General features: G+C 33.9%; 4 protein-coding genes and 1 long non-coding RNA gene across 8 annotated transcripts in view; 1 reads left to right on the top strand and 4 right to left on the bottom strand.

Annotated features, from left to right (window-relative positions):
• LOC108744425 (UDP-glucuronosyltransferase 2B13) overlaps positions 1-14,531 on the bottom strand; it is a 35,688-nt gene that overhangs the window by 17,110 nt on the left and 4,047 nt on the right. Inside the window, exon 1 of one of the 4 annotated variants that reach the window (XM_025978402.1) lies at positions 13,374-13,993. The exons of 1 other annotated variant lie outside the window; for it this stretch is intronic. In XM_025978402.1, coding sequence (XP_025834187.1) covers positions 13,374-13,978 — 605 coding nt within the window. In that variant the 5' untranslated portion in view covers positions 13,979-13,993. Of the gene's footprint in view, positions 1-4,142; positions 4,764-8,870; positions 9,482-13,373; positions 13,994-14,531 lie in introns of those variants that run through there. 2 more of the 4 variants (XM_025978400.1, XM_025978401.1) reach the window with 2 other exon arrangements.
• On the bottom strand, positions 352-2,107 carry LOC112905625. Its single transcript, XM_025978415.1, has 2 exons — positions 1,022-2,107; positions 352-482 (listed from the first exon to the last, which is right to left on the bottom strand). Exons 1-2 carry the CDS (start codon positions 1,632-1,634, stop codon positions 367-369), a joined length of 729 nt encoding a protein of 242 aa, XP_025834200.1. The 5' UTR covers positions 1,635-2,107; the 3' UTR covers positions 352-366.
• Positions 5,463-6,397, bottom strand: LOC112905626. The gene has a single exon (XM_025978416.1). The coding sequence runs from the start codon at positions 6,346-6,348 to the stop codon at positions 5,716-5,718; it is 633 nt and encodes a 210-aa protein (XP_025834201.1). The 5' UTR covers positions 6,349-6,397; the 3' UTR covers positions 5,463-5,715.
• Positions 7,064-7,992, bottom strand: LOC112905627. Its single transcript, XM_025978417.1, has one exon. It carries the CDS (start codon positions 7,947-7,949, stop codon positions 7,317-7,319), a length of 633 nt encoding a protein of 210 aa, XP_025834202.1. The 5' UTR covers positions 7,950-7,992; the 3' UTR covers positions 7,064-7,316.
• On the top strand, positions 11,886-13,450 carry LOC108744689. The gene is made up of 4 exons (XR_001938999.2): positions 11,886-12,334; positions 12,395-12,638; positions 12,693-12,896; positions 13,379-13,450. It is a non-coding gene; the product is annotated as an uncharacterized LOC108744689 (long non-coding RNA).

Genomic DNA, 14,531 nt, shown 5'->3' with positions numbered 1-14,531 from the left:
TGTATAATTTTTATTGGATAACATTTTGACTTGTAATTTATCGTACAAATATTATCCATTTGATAGTAACATTACTACAAGTATTGAAGTATTATAAATCCAAACATAAAACTTTTAACATTAAGTAAGCCAAAATTCTGGCCATAACTTCATTGTGGACTTGTTAAAGGTTAGGGAACCCTAATAACGCATTACAATTTAGACAACTATTTATGGGACCGCACCTAACACGCATCATCAACGATCAACATCATCATAAGATGTTCTATCCGGAATCAATTTTCGCATTTCCCTAAAACTAAGAATATTCCACATTCCTAACTGTTTAGGTCTGCCTTTGTTTCTCTTTATAAATATTTCTATTTCTTATATATATCTAACTATTAGTCCTTGAAGCCTGAAAATGTTCCCTATCATCCTCCTCTTTTCCTTCTTGGTCACCATAGCCCCTTTTGTTCTCCTAATCTTACAAATATCTCGTTCTGAAAAAATTAACATAAAGTCGATTTCGAAAAGTAAAAGGGTTAATTTTTTGAAACGGCGTCGTATATACTGTACTATAGGAATGAATATTAACTTATTAAAAAAAATAATACATACAAGTGAAGTACGTAGAAATTTTTTCACATTGCAAGTCATACAGCGATTGATGAGGTACATAAAAGGCTTTGCGAATGGTGACGACGTATAAAAATGATACTGTTAGTATTTTTAAACTCGCTTAATTAAAAATAGACGTTATCTCTCTGATTGAGTGTATGATACAGACGTGCTTTTAAGCAAATTGGGACATTATCGTTATTCGAAGTATTATAAATGTAAACATAAAAATTTTAACATTAAGTAAACCAAAATTCTGGCCATAATTTTACTGCGGATTTATTAAGGGTTAAGGAACCCTAATGAAGCCTAGCTTTATACAACCTCAAATTTGAAAATTAGTAGATGAGCACCTATCTCAAAAATGCCAAAAAAATCATTCAAATTATGAACCAAAAGAAATAAGTAAATATTTACATACCGTAAAACGTAGCGGATCTGTGAATATGTTGACATACTCTTTGCCAGAATGATAACTGCTTCCCATATCCCAGTAACATGTCAGGATTTAGAATAGGATGTAAGGGATTTCCTATAGCGAGAAATGCTGCGGACAAATCCGAGAAAGACAGCATTCCCACCAAAGGAGCGTTAAATTTGTATGCAAATCCAAAAGCAGGAGAACAAATCATTTCAGAAATTACCAAATCGAAATGTGAATTATTGTCTTTCAGAATTTTCATTACATCCGAATGATTCAATTGACTTTCAATTAAAGGTTTTACATAATGATCTACACTCATACTAACTAGCTGATCTGGCATGAGATTACTGTTGTCTATTAAAAATTGTAAAGAAACAGTACCGTAGACGTAACTAACATCGATCTCTGTAAGATTTGTCAAAGTCGGATCGTTCAAAGGATTAGGAGTGACTACGGTCACTTTATGACCTCGCAAGGACAATTCTCGCCATATCGGCTGAAATACCAGTTGATGGCTTATGGAAGGTACACTAAATATGGCAAAAATATTCGCACTATTTGCCACGGCGACGATAATAGAGAAACACAACAATCTGAACATTGCAAACATCTACAGATGACTACGAAAACATTAACGATTTTTTATATAAATACTTAAAGTATCGCAAATGTTTATGCAATGTCATTCCGCGGATTAATTTGTCACTTTGTTTAATGAGGTAGGCCTTGAAATTTAAGCGTCTATCTCAGCAGACGGTTTCGTGAACGAAACATCTCCAAAAATATACCGGGAGTACTTGAAAAGTATTTTCATGAAATACTACAAACGGCGCGGTAAACGCTATCTGTACTAGTACAGTACTATATTTAGTGGAATTCAACATGTTCAACAAGGCCCAATTTACATAAAAAAACCTTTACTTGCTAAACTGAATCCCCATAAACACTTTACCAAATCGAACAAAGAAGTTTATGGTGGTTAGTGTTTTGTCGATACTGTCAGACGTGGATCTCGATTTCGATCTTGTTGGATTACAAACAGTTTCGACAGAACACAGACCAACTCTACTTGCCTTTTCTTTTCCGACGCCCTCAAAGTGAAATGGTAATAATTAAACAATAAATGAATTGCTTCATACATCAGAAATACAATAATTTTAACAAATACAGCATCTTTCAAACAATTTGCAGCACGACGATAGAGTTTTTTTTACGTAAAGCCTTTGGATATCAAAAAAAGTTTATGGCATATCATTTTGTCTTATTTAATCAAACACAAATTGTTATATGTATGTCACAATAGACTGAAAGAGCGAGACATTTCTAAAAAAATACAACAACCTAAGGTATTGAAAACGGTAAATGTTTGCGATATGATAATGCACTTTGTAGTTACATACATACATACAAAGTTTGTTGAACTATAAAATAACAAGTTAAGTTGATTAATGTCTGACTGTCGTAAATAAAGTGTTGAAAACGAATGAACCTAAAGAAATAAGGAAATAAACACGTACCGTAAAACGTAGCGGATCTGCGAATAGGTTGACACAATCCTTTGCCAGAATGACAGAATCCTGCCATATCCCAGTACAGTGTCAGGATTTAGAACGGGATGTAAAGGATTTCCTACAGCCAAAGACGCTGATGATACGTCAGGTAATGACATCATTCCCACCAAAGGAACGTTAAACTTGTATGCAAAACCATAAGCCGGAGAACAAATCATTTCGGATATTACCAAGTCGAAATGTGAATTTTTATATTTAAGGATTTTTCTTACAGCTGAATCATTCAACTGACTTTCAATTATAGGTTTTATATAATTCTCAGCAGCCATACTCATGACTTGATCTGGTAGAAGATTAGGATTGTCTAATAAAAATTGCAATGAAGCACTACGGTAGACGTAACTAACATCGATCTCTGTTAGATTTGTCAAAGTCGGATCTTTTAAAGGATTAGGAGTGACTACGGTCACTTTATGACCTCGCAAGGACAATTCTCGCCATATCGGCTGAAATGCCAGTTGATGGCTTATTGATGGCACACTAAATATTGCGAAAATATTAGCACCACTTGCCACACTGACGATAACTAGGAAACAGAGTAACCTGAACATTGTAAACTTCTAAACTTGACTACGAAAGCTTTTATGATCTGTTTCGTATAAATACTAATTAAGTATCGCAAAAAATTAATGCTGTGTCATTTTGAAGATCGCTCTATTTTTTCATATAATCAGACAGGCCTTGAAATTCATTGACATATTTATTTCAGCAGACGGTTTCGTGAACGAGACATCTTTAAAAATATACAGGGAGTACTTAAAAAGTATTTCCATGAAATACTACAAACGACGCGGTAAACGCTGTCTGTACTAGTACAGTGATTTATTTAATGGAATTCAATGTGTTCAACAAGGCCCATTTGCATAGATGGACATTTACTTGTTGAACTGAATCCACGGCGTAACTCACCGTACGGAATGAACACGTTACCGAATAGAACAAAGAAGTTTATGATGGTTAGTGTTCTGCCGATATTGTCAGACGTGGATCTCGATTTCGATCTTGTTGGATTACAGACAATTTCGACAGAACAATGACTAAATCTACTTGCCTATTCTTTTACGACGCGCTCAAAGTGAAATGGTACTAATTAAACAATAGATGAATTGCTTCATACATCAGAAATACAATAATTTTAACAAATACAGCATCTTTCAAACAATTTGCAGCAAAACGATAGAGTTTTTTTTACGTAAAGGCTTTGCATATCCAAAAAAGATTATGCCATATCATTTTGACTTATTTAATCAAACAGAAGTTATTACATGTATGTCACAACAAACGACTTAAAGAGCGTGACTTTCTAAAGAAATGCTAGGAGAAATTCCATATTCTTCATTGTCAATTTAAACCTATCGAAAATACAATAATCTAAGGTATTGAAAACGGTAAATGTTTGCAATGTGATAATGCACTTGGTAGTTACATATATACATACAAAGTTTGTTGAACTATAAAATAATGAGTTTAAGTGATTAATGTCAAACTGTCCCAAATAAGATGTTGAAAACGAATGAACCTAAAGAAATAAGGAAATAAACACGTACCGTAAAACGTAGCGGATCTGCGAATATGTTGACATAACCCTTTGCCAGAATGTCAGAATCCTACCAAATCCCAGCATAGTGTCAGGATTTAGAACGGGATGTAGAGGATTCCCAACAGCCATAGATGCAGTGGACATGTCAGGTAAAGACAACATGCCCACCAAAGGAGCTTTAAACTTGTATGCAAAAGCATAAGCCGGAGAACAAATCATTTCGGATATCACCAAGTCGAAATGTGAATTTTTATCATTAAGGATTTTTGTTACAGCTGAATCATTCAACTGACTTTCAATTACAGGTTTTATGTAATTCTCAGCAGACATACTCATGAACTGATCTGGTAGAAGATTAGGATTGTCTAATAAAAATTGCAATGAAACACTACGGTAGACGTAACTAACATCGATCTCTGTTAGATTTGTCAAAGTCGGATCTTTCAAAGGATTAGGAGTGACTACGGTCACTTTATGACCTCGCAAGGACAATTCTCGCCATATCGGCTGAAATGCCAGTTGATGGCTTATTGATGGCACACTAAATATTGCGAAAATATTAGCACCACTTGCCACACTGACGATAACTAGGAAACAGAGTAACCTGAACATTGTAAACTTCTAAACTTGACTACGAAAGCTTTTATGATCTGTTTCGTATAAATACTAATTAAGTATCGCAAAAAATTAATGCTGTGTCATTTTGAAGATCGCTCTATTTTTTCATATAATCAGACAGGCCTTGAAATTCATTGACATATTTATTTCAGCAGACGGTTTCGTGAACGAGACATCTTTAAAAATATACAGGGAGTACTTAAAAAGTATTTCCATGAAATACTACAAACGACGCGGTAAACGCTGTCTGTACTAGTACAGTGATTTATTTAATGGAATTCAATGTGTTCAACAAGGCCCATTTGCATAGATGGACATTTACTTGTTGAACTGAATCCACGGCGTAACTCACCGTACGGAATGAACACGTTACCGAATAGAACAAAGAAGTTTATGATGGTTAGTGTTCTGCCGATATTGTCAGACGTGGATCTCGATTTCGATCTTGTTGGATTACAGACAATTTCGACAGAACAATGACTAAATCTACTTGCCTATTCTTTTACGACGCGCTCAAAGTGAAATGGTACTAATTAAACAATAGATGAATTGCTTCATACATCAGAAATACAATAATTTTAACAAATACAGCATCTTTCAAACAATTTGCAGCAAAACGATAGAGTTTTTTTTACGTAAAGGCTTTGCATATCCAAAAAAGATTATGCCATATCATTTTGACTTATTTAATCAAACAGAAGTTATTACATGTATGTCACAACAAACGACTTAAAGAGCGTGACTTTCTAAAGAAATGCTAGGAGAAATTCCATATTCTTCATTGTCAATTTAAACCTATCGAAAATACAATAATCTAAGGTATTGAAAACGGTAAATGTTTGCGATGTGATAATGCACTTGGTAGTTACATATATACATACAAAGTTTGTTGAACTATAAAATAATGAGTTTAAGTGATTAATGTCAAACTGTCCCAAATAAGATGTTGAAAACGAATGAACCTAAAGAAATAAGGAAATAAACACGTACCGTAAAACGTAGCGGATCTGCGAATATGTTGACATAACCCTTTGCCAGAATGTCAGAATCCTACCAAATCCCAGCATAGTGTCAGGATTTAGAACGGGATGTAGAGGATTCCCAACAGCCATAGATGCAGTGGACATGTCAGGTAAAGACAACATGCCCACCAAAGGAGCTTTAAACTTGTATGCAAAAGCATAAGCCGGAGAACAAATCATTTCGGATATCACCAAGTCGAAATGTGAATTTTTATCATTAAGGATTTTTGTTACAGCTGAATCATTCAACTGACTTTCAATTACAGGTTTTATGTAATTCTCAGCAGACATACTCATGAACTGATCTGGTAGAAGATTAGGATTGTCTAATAAAAATTGCAATGAAACACTACGGTAGACGTAACTAACATCGATCTCTGTTAGATTTGTCAAAGTCGGATCTTTCAAAGGATTAGGAGTGACTACGGTCACTTTATGACCTCGCAAGGACAATTCTCGCCATATCGGCTGAAATGCCAGTTGATGGCTTATTGATGGCACACTAAATATTGCGAAAATATTAGCACCACTTGCCACACTGACGATAACTAGGAAACAGAGTAACCTGAACATTGTAAACTTCTAAACTTGACTACGAAAGCTTTTATGATCTGTTTCGTATAAATACTAATTAAGTATCGCAAAAAATTAATGCTGTGTCATTTTGAAGATCGCTCTATTTTTTCATATAATCAGACAGGCCTTGAAATTCATTGACATATTTATTTCAGCAGACGGTTTCGTGAACGAGACATCTTTAAAAATATACAGGGAGTACTTAAAAAGTATTTCCATGAAATACTACAAACGACGCGGTAAACGCTGTCTGTACTAGTACAGTGATTTATTTAATGGAATTCAATGTGTTCAACAAGGCCCATTTGCATAGATGGACATTTACTTGTTGAACTGAATCCACGGCGTAACTCACCGTACGGAATGAACACGTTACCGAATAGAACAAAGAAGTTTATGATGGTTAGTGTTCTGCCGATATTGTCAGACGTGGATCTCGATTTCGATCTTGTTGGATTACAGACAATTTCGACAGAACAATGACTAAATCTACTTGCCTATTCTTTTACGACGCGCTCAAAGTGAAATGGTACTAATTAAACAATAGATGAATTGCTTCATACATCAGAAATACAATAATTTTAACAAATACAGCATCTTTCAAACAATTTGCAGCAAAACGATAGAGTTTTTTTTACGTAAAGGCTTTGCATATCCAAAAAAGATTATGCCATATCATTTTGACTTATTTAATCAAACAGAAGTTATTACATGTATGTCACAACAAACGACTTAAAGAGCGTGACTTTCTAAAGAAATGCTAGGAGAAATTCCATATTCTTCATTGTCAATTTAAACCTATCGAAAATACAATAATCTAAGGTATTGAAAACGGTAAATGTTTGCGATGTGATAATGCACTTGGTAGTTACATACACACATACAAAGTTTGTTGAACTATAAAATAATGAGTTCAAGTGATTAATGTCAAACTGTCCCAAATAAGGTGTTGAAAACGAATGAACCTAAAGAAATAAGGAAATAAACACGTACCGTAAAACGTAGCGGATCTGCGAATATGTTGACACAATCCTTTGCCAGAATGACAGAATCCTACCATATCCTAGTAAAGTTTCAGGAACTAGAACAGGATGTAAGGGATTTCCTACAGCCATAGACGCTGTGGTTACATCAGGTAATGACATCATTCCCACCAAAGGAACGTTAAACTTGTATGCAAAAGCATAAGCCGGAGAACAAATCATTTCGGATATTACCAAATCGAAATGTGAATTTTTATCATTAAGGATTTCTGTTACAACTGAATCATTCAACTGACTTTCAATTACAGGTTTTATGTAATATTTTGAAATCATACTCATGACCTGATCGGGCAGGAGATTAGGATTGTCTAATAAAAATTGCAATGAAGCACTACGGTAGACGTAACTAACATCGATCTCTGTAAGATTTGTCAAAGTCGGATCTTTCAAAGGATTAGGAGTGACTACGGTCACTTTATGACCTCGCAAGGACAGTTCTTGCCATATCGGCTGAAATGCCAGTTGATGGCTTATGGATGGCACACTAAATATTGCGAAAATATTAGCACTACTTGCCACACTGACGATAACTAGGAAACAGAGTAACCTGAACATTGTAAACTTCTAAACTTGACTACGAAAACTTTAATGATCTGCTTCGTATAAATACTAATTAAGTATCGCAAAAAGTTAATGCTGTGTCATTTTGAAGATCGGTTTATCTTTCTTTATAATCAGACAGGCCTTGAAATTTATTGACACACTTTTTTCAGTAGACGGTTTCGTGGACGAGACATCTTTAAAAACATATATAGAGTGCTTAAAAAGTATTTTCAGGAAATACTACAAACGACGCGGTAAACGCTGTCTGTACTAGTACAGTACTATATTTAGTGGTATTCAACATGTTCAACAAGGCCCTTTTACTTAGGAAGACATCTGCTTGCTGAACTGAATCCACGCCGTAGCTCATCATACATGATCGATACGTTACCAAATCGAACATTGGATCTTGTTGGATCACAGACAATGTCAACAACACAGACCAACTTTACTTGCCTTTTCGTTTCCGACGCGCTTAAAGTGATATGGTAATAATTAAACAATACATGAATTGATTCATGTATCAGAATTAAAATAATTTTGACAAATATATAATCAATAGAATCTTTCAAACAGTTTGCCGCAAAACGATAGTTTTTTCAGATAAAGACTTTGGCATTTTGTCTTATCTAATCAAACACAAATTATTACATGCATGTTACAACAGACGACTTAAAGAACGACACATTTCTAAATAAATGATAGGAGAAATTCCATATTCTTCATTGTCAATTTAAACCTGTCGTAAATACAATAATCTAAGGTATTGAAAACGGTAAATGTTTGCGATGTGATTATGCACTTTGTAGTTACATACACACATACAATGTTTGTTGAACCATAAAATAATGAGTTCAATTAATGTTTGATTAATGTCAAACTGTCGTAAATAAAGTGTTGAAAACGAATGAACCTAAAGAAATAAGTACATACCGTAAAACGTAGCGGATCTGCGAATAGGTTGACATAACCCTTTGCCAGAATGTCAGAATCCTGCCATATCCCAACATAATGTCAGGATTAAGAACAGGATGAACGGGATTCCCCACGGCCAGAGATGCTGTAGACATATCTGGTAATGACAGCATTCCCACCAACGGAGCGTTAAACTTGTACGCCAAAGCATAAGCCGGAGAACATATCATTTCAGATATTACCAAGTCGAAATGTGAATTTTTATCTTCTAGGATTTTTGTTACAGCTGAATTATTCAACTGACTTTCAATTACAGGTTTTATAAAGTTCTCTAAAGACATACTCATTAGCTGATCTGGCAGAAGATTAGCATTGTCTATTAAAAATTGCAAAGAAATAGTATTGTAGACGTAACTAACATCGATCTCTGTAAGATTTGTCAAAGTCGGATCTTTCAAAGGATTAGGAGTGACTACGGTCACTTTGTGACCTCGCAACGACAATTCTCGCCATATCGGCTGAAATACCAGTTGATGGCTTACGGATGGCACACTGAATATGGCGAAAATATTAGCACCACTTGCCACACTAACAATAATTAGGAAATAGAGTAACCTGAACATTGTGAACTTTTAAACTTGACTACGAAAACTTTTATGATTTATTTCGTATAAATACTTATAAAGTATAGCAAAAAGTTAATGCAGTGTCATTATCTTTTTTTATAATCAGATAGGCCTTGAAATTTATTGGCATACTTATTTCACTAGATGATTTCGTGAACGAGACATATCTAAAACAAACCCTTGAGAATTCTGAAGGTTAGTTTGTCAGTTCCTATGACATTGTTAATTACTTAATAGTGGATCAATATGCAATATTAATTTTACAAATTTTTTATTTACTCACTATAAACTACCTCAAATTAATAAGGGAAAAATTGTTGCTGTTGTCGCACCCCCGCCGGGAATCGAACCCGGGATCTTTGCCTTTACGCACCAATGTTCTATTTTTCCCTCATTAATTTCAGGTAGTTTGTAGTGGGCAAATAAAAAATCGAAAAAATGATTTCAAATTAATATTTAGTATGTTAGGTTTAAACTAAAATTATTGAAGACGAGAAGTTGTGCGATATACCTATAACAACCAGACGGTTTTAGTTACTTTCCCCAAAAAATGTCCAAAGGGATATTTTAACACACTGATTGCGTTGTTGATCCCTGTAGATCGATGTGAAACTTTCTTTCTGTGCGGATTATTGGGTATTAAAATTACAGTAGGTGGGGCGTCTGTGTTTTTATTAAAAATGACCTTATGAAATCTAAAAAGATGATCGAGTGTAGGCCCCTGGTGACCTATGCCGCAGTAAATTTTAGTGCAGTATCGGTCTTTAGGGATTTATATAAAATTATATGGGAAATAAGTTGAATCTTATCTTTGAGTTAGTTTCAATCGTTGTAATCAGTAGCAGATAGCCTATAATACTGAAAGGAAATACGACCAGCAGTAAAAAATGAATTTTCGTGGGAAGAAGATGGTCTTAATTACTACAGATTTTGTAGATAATGTTCAATGTGAACCTGCAATGAATACTTTGACGAAGGATGTTCAAGAAACGGTAATGGTCTAGATGATGGCCCTCACCCCCGAAGGGGGGTGGGGGTGGGTGGGACCGAAAGAGGGGGTCTCTCCCACCACTGTACCATAAAAAGTTCTGTATTATAAAAAGTTATGGGGGCTATATGATGACCCCCCCATCCCAAAGAGGGTGGCCGCCTGAGTAAAACCCCATAAAAAATTTGCGGCGGTCTCACCCCCATAACAACTTATGAGGGTTGAAAGTTGATTACTTTGACAATTTCCATACACTATAATTCAAATAAAATTCAATAAAAAAANATCTGATTATGGTATTATCATGATTGAAAAAGAAGTCAGATGTTAAAGCTGGATACACAATAGCATCTACCAAAAATTATAATCCCAACTTGAATTATTCAGAAAATTCCAAAAAGTGTTTGTTTTTGTCATAACTAACTGAATGATGCACAAATTCGTAGATAAATTTACGCTAAAACATTATCCTTTTTATATCGGTTAATAGCTATCAAATTTGGATAAACAAGACAAAAATATAAATTTATAAAATACCTTAATCATCTTTTTCTTATCATACATGAATGCGTACGAATTGTATAATTTTTATTGGATAACATTTTGACTTGTAATTTATCGTACAAATATTATCCATTTGATAGTAACATTACTACAAGTATTGAAGTATTATAAATCCAAACATAAAACTTTTAACATTAAGTAAGCCAAAATTCTGGCCATAACTTCATTGTGGACTTGTTAAAGGTTAGGGAACCCTAATAACGCATTACAATTTAGACAACTATTTATGGGACCGCACCTAACACGCATCATCAACGATCAACATCATCATAAGATGTTCTATCCGGAATCAATTTTCGCATTTCCCTAAAACTAAGAATATTCCACATTCCTAACTGTTTAGGTCTGCCTTTGTTTCTCTTTATAAATATTTCTATTTCTTATATATATCTAACTATTAGTCCTTGAAGCCTGAAAATGTTCCCTATCATCCTCCTCTTTTCCTTCTTGGCCACCATAGCCCCTTTTGTTCTCCTAATCTTACAAATATCTCGTTCTGAAAAAATTAACATAAAGTCGATTTCGAAAAGCAAAAGCGTTAATTTTTTGAAACGGCGTCGTATATACTGTACTATAGGTATGAATATTAACTTATTAAAAAAAATGATACATACAATTCAAATACGCAGAAATTTTTTCACATTGCAAGTCATACAGCGATTGATGAGGTACATAAAAGGCTTTGCGAATGGTGACGACGTATAAAAATGATACTGTTAGTATTTTCAAACTCGCTTAATTAAAAATCGACGTTATCTCTCTGATTGAGTGTATGATACAGACGTGCTTTTAAACAAATTAGGACATTATCGTTATCACTTAAAAACCTGCGAAAACAAGACGTTTTGAAAACAAGTGCAATTTTGTAATTAGTCATGTCATTGTTATCCATTAGAAAAATTTGACTAAACATATTTACTACAAATAAGTGTGTTATTTAACTGAGACTTAGAGGAAAAATCTTTTAAAATCCTTGAAATTATTGTGTCATCTTATCACCAAGAAAGAAAACTTAATAAAGCAAGGGAAGTCTTCTAATATGAAGGCAGCGACAGATGCCAAAAATTCGTCAAAATTAGAATTTGTGGATTGATTAATAAATTGATTGAAAGATCTAATGAACATCCTGGAAAACAAATTGTGATTCAAAGTAAGATAAATATGAAAATGAATTTGAAAAGATCGTTGATGAAGAGGGAAATTAAAAAATTTCCATATTGAATTTAGAACAATCCAAATTTCAAATTAAAACGCATTATCGACGAAACCGTTATCAATACAATTGCCCAACAACAGATCAACAGGTTCGTTTGCTGATAACGATTAGGCAAATCAATCAGTTATATTTATATCTTTACTTGAAGTGTCTACAATGTTAACGACCCTTGTGGACTGTCTGCGTGCCTTGGTCCAGATTATAAATTGAGACCTGACGTTTCACTGCAGTAATCACTGAAGATGTGAGCGGCAGTTATCCACGAAACGTCTGCTTATTTTTTTATAGATTTATGAAGTCTGATAAAATCATACCTTAAATGCATTCTAATGTGATGTAAGACGTGTTAAGCCTTTCCCAAATCGAGTAATACATTTGGCATAATAATCAGGGTATCCAAAGGAAAAATTCCCACACTTATAAGAATAATTCCATAATCGTTTCAGCGAAGAATTTATCGAATTTTCTTACGACACTATTCAAAAATTTTTGAGCCTAAAGAAGTTTTTCACAAGCTTCAGAAGTTCCAGTAAATAAAAAGGCTACTGTTCATTGAGTGTTAATTACTTTTCGATAACATTAAAAAGGATCAAAACAATGTATACCGATCTCTGTTGGAACTTCTTTGGAATATCGTTTTAGGTCAAAAGGTAAGGTAAGGTTCGTTTAGCACATAATAGCAAGATTATTGAAAACCCAATTAGAAATTTATGCTTTTATACATCAAATAAAAAATTCTAATACTCACTATTTCATCCCTTAGTTCCATTATAAAAAAAAAGACAAGGCCAATGAGGATAGTAAAGTATTTAGTTGATTATAGAATCGACACTAACGTTTCGCGACTTACTGAGTCGTTTTATCAATTAATTAACTAAGAGAACCTACCTTGACAAAGCCTCCCAACAAGAGACAAAACGTTGGCATGAGTTCTATAATCAAACAAAGACTACTACCTTCATCTGCCTTGACTTTTTTTCATATATGCTCTAATAATCTAATCTTGTTGGAGTTTTCCTTTGTTCTAATTGGAATTAATAAATCTGATAAAATCCTACATTTTGCGACTCGAAGTAACTCAAAACCGATTAAATACAGAAAGAAATAAGTAAAAATACGTCACATACCGTAGAATACATCGGATTTGCGCATACGTTGATACTACTCTTTGCCAAAAAGAAAGTTGTTTCCCATATCCCAGTAAACCGTTAGGATTTATAACAGGATGTAAAGGATTCCCAACGGCCATAGACACTGAGGGTACATCAGATACAGACAGCATTCCCACCAAAGGTGCGTTAAATTTATATGCAAATCCATATGCAGGAGCACAAAACATTTCAGAAATTACCAGATCGAAATGTGAATTATTATCCTTAAGGATTTGCATTAAGTCTGAATAATTCAATTGGCTTTCAATAATAGGTTTTACGAAATGATCTACACTTAAGCTCATTTGGTGATCTGGTAGAAGATTACTGTTGTCTATTAGATATTGCACAGAATAACTGCTGTACGAATGATTGACGTCGATCTCTGTCAGGTTTGCCAAACTCGGATCGTTCAAAGGATTAGGAGTGACCACAGTGACTTTATGACCTCGCAAAGACAGTTCTCGCCATATCGGCTGAAACACCACTTGATGGCTTATAGATGGTGTACTAAATATGGCAAAAATGTTGGCACCACTTGCCACATTGACGATAATAAGGAAACACAATAACCTGAACATTTTAAAGTTCAAAACTTGACTACGAAAACGTTAAGGCTTTTTTATATAAATACTTTGGGTACCCAAAAAAGTTTATAATACTAAATCATTTTTTTGTCATTTTATCTGATCAAACACAAATTAATAATAGGGTTCAGCAGACGGCTTCAAGATCGAGACGTTTCTAAAAATACTAGGAAAAATTTCATATTGTTCATTATCAATCTAAACCTGTCGTAAATATAAGGTATTGAAAATGGTAAATGTTTGCGATATGATAATTGTGTGGCGATAATTTTTTTAACATGCGTGTCTTGTATATATATATATAAATATCCGTCTATTAGGTACAATTTATGTACCTATACATAGAATTTTTAAATTTTGCCAGCCATATACCAATCCTTTAATACCTTTACAGCCACTACGGATATTACGTAAATTATTTTAATTATGTTTTTAGGTCTTTCAATTTCTGTTATAAATGTTCCCTTTTGCGTAGTTAAATTTTAAAATTTTGCTCGTGTAGGTACTTATAAAAAATCGGAAAATAAATAAGAAATACATTTTCTAG

The sequence above is a fragment of the Agrilus planipennis genome, unplaced genomic scaffold (assembly GCF_000699045.2).
Source record: "Agrilus planipennis isolate EAB-ADULT unplaced genomic scaffold, Apla_2.0 scaffold6, whole genome shotgun sequence".
NCBI classification, from domain to species: Eukaryota; Metazoa; Arthropoda; class Insecta; order Coleoptera; family Buprestidae; genus Agrilus; species Agrilus planipennis.
The sequence above is the reverse complement of the archived record's forward strand: the minus strand, read 5'-3'. Positions and strand labels throughout refer to the sequence as shown.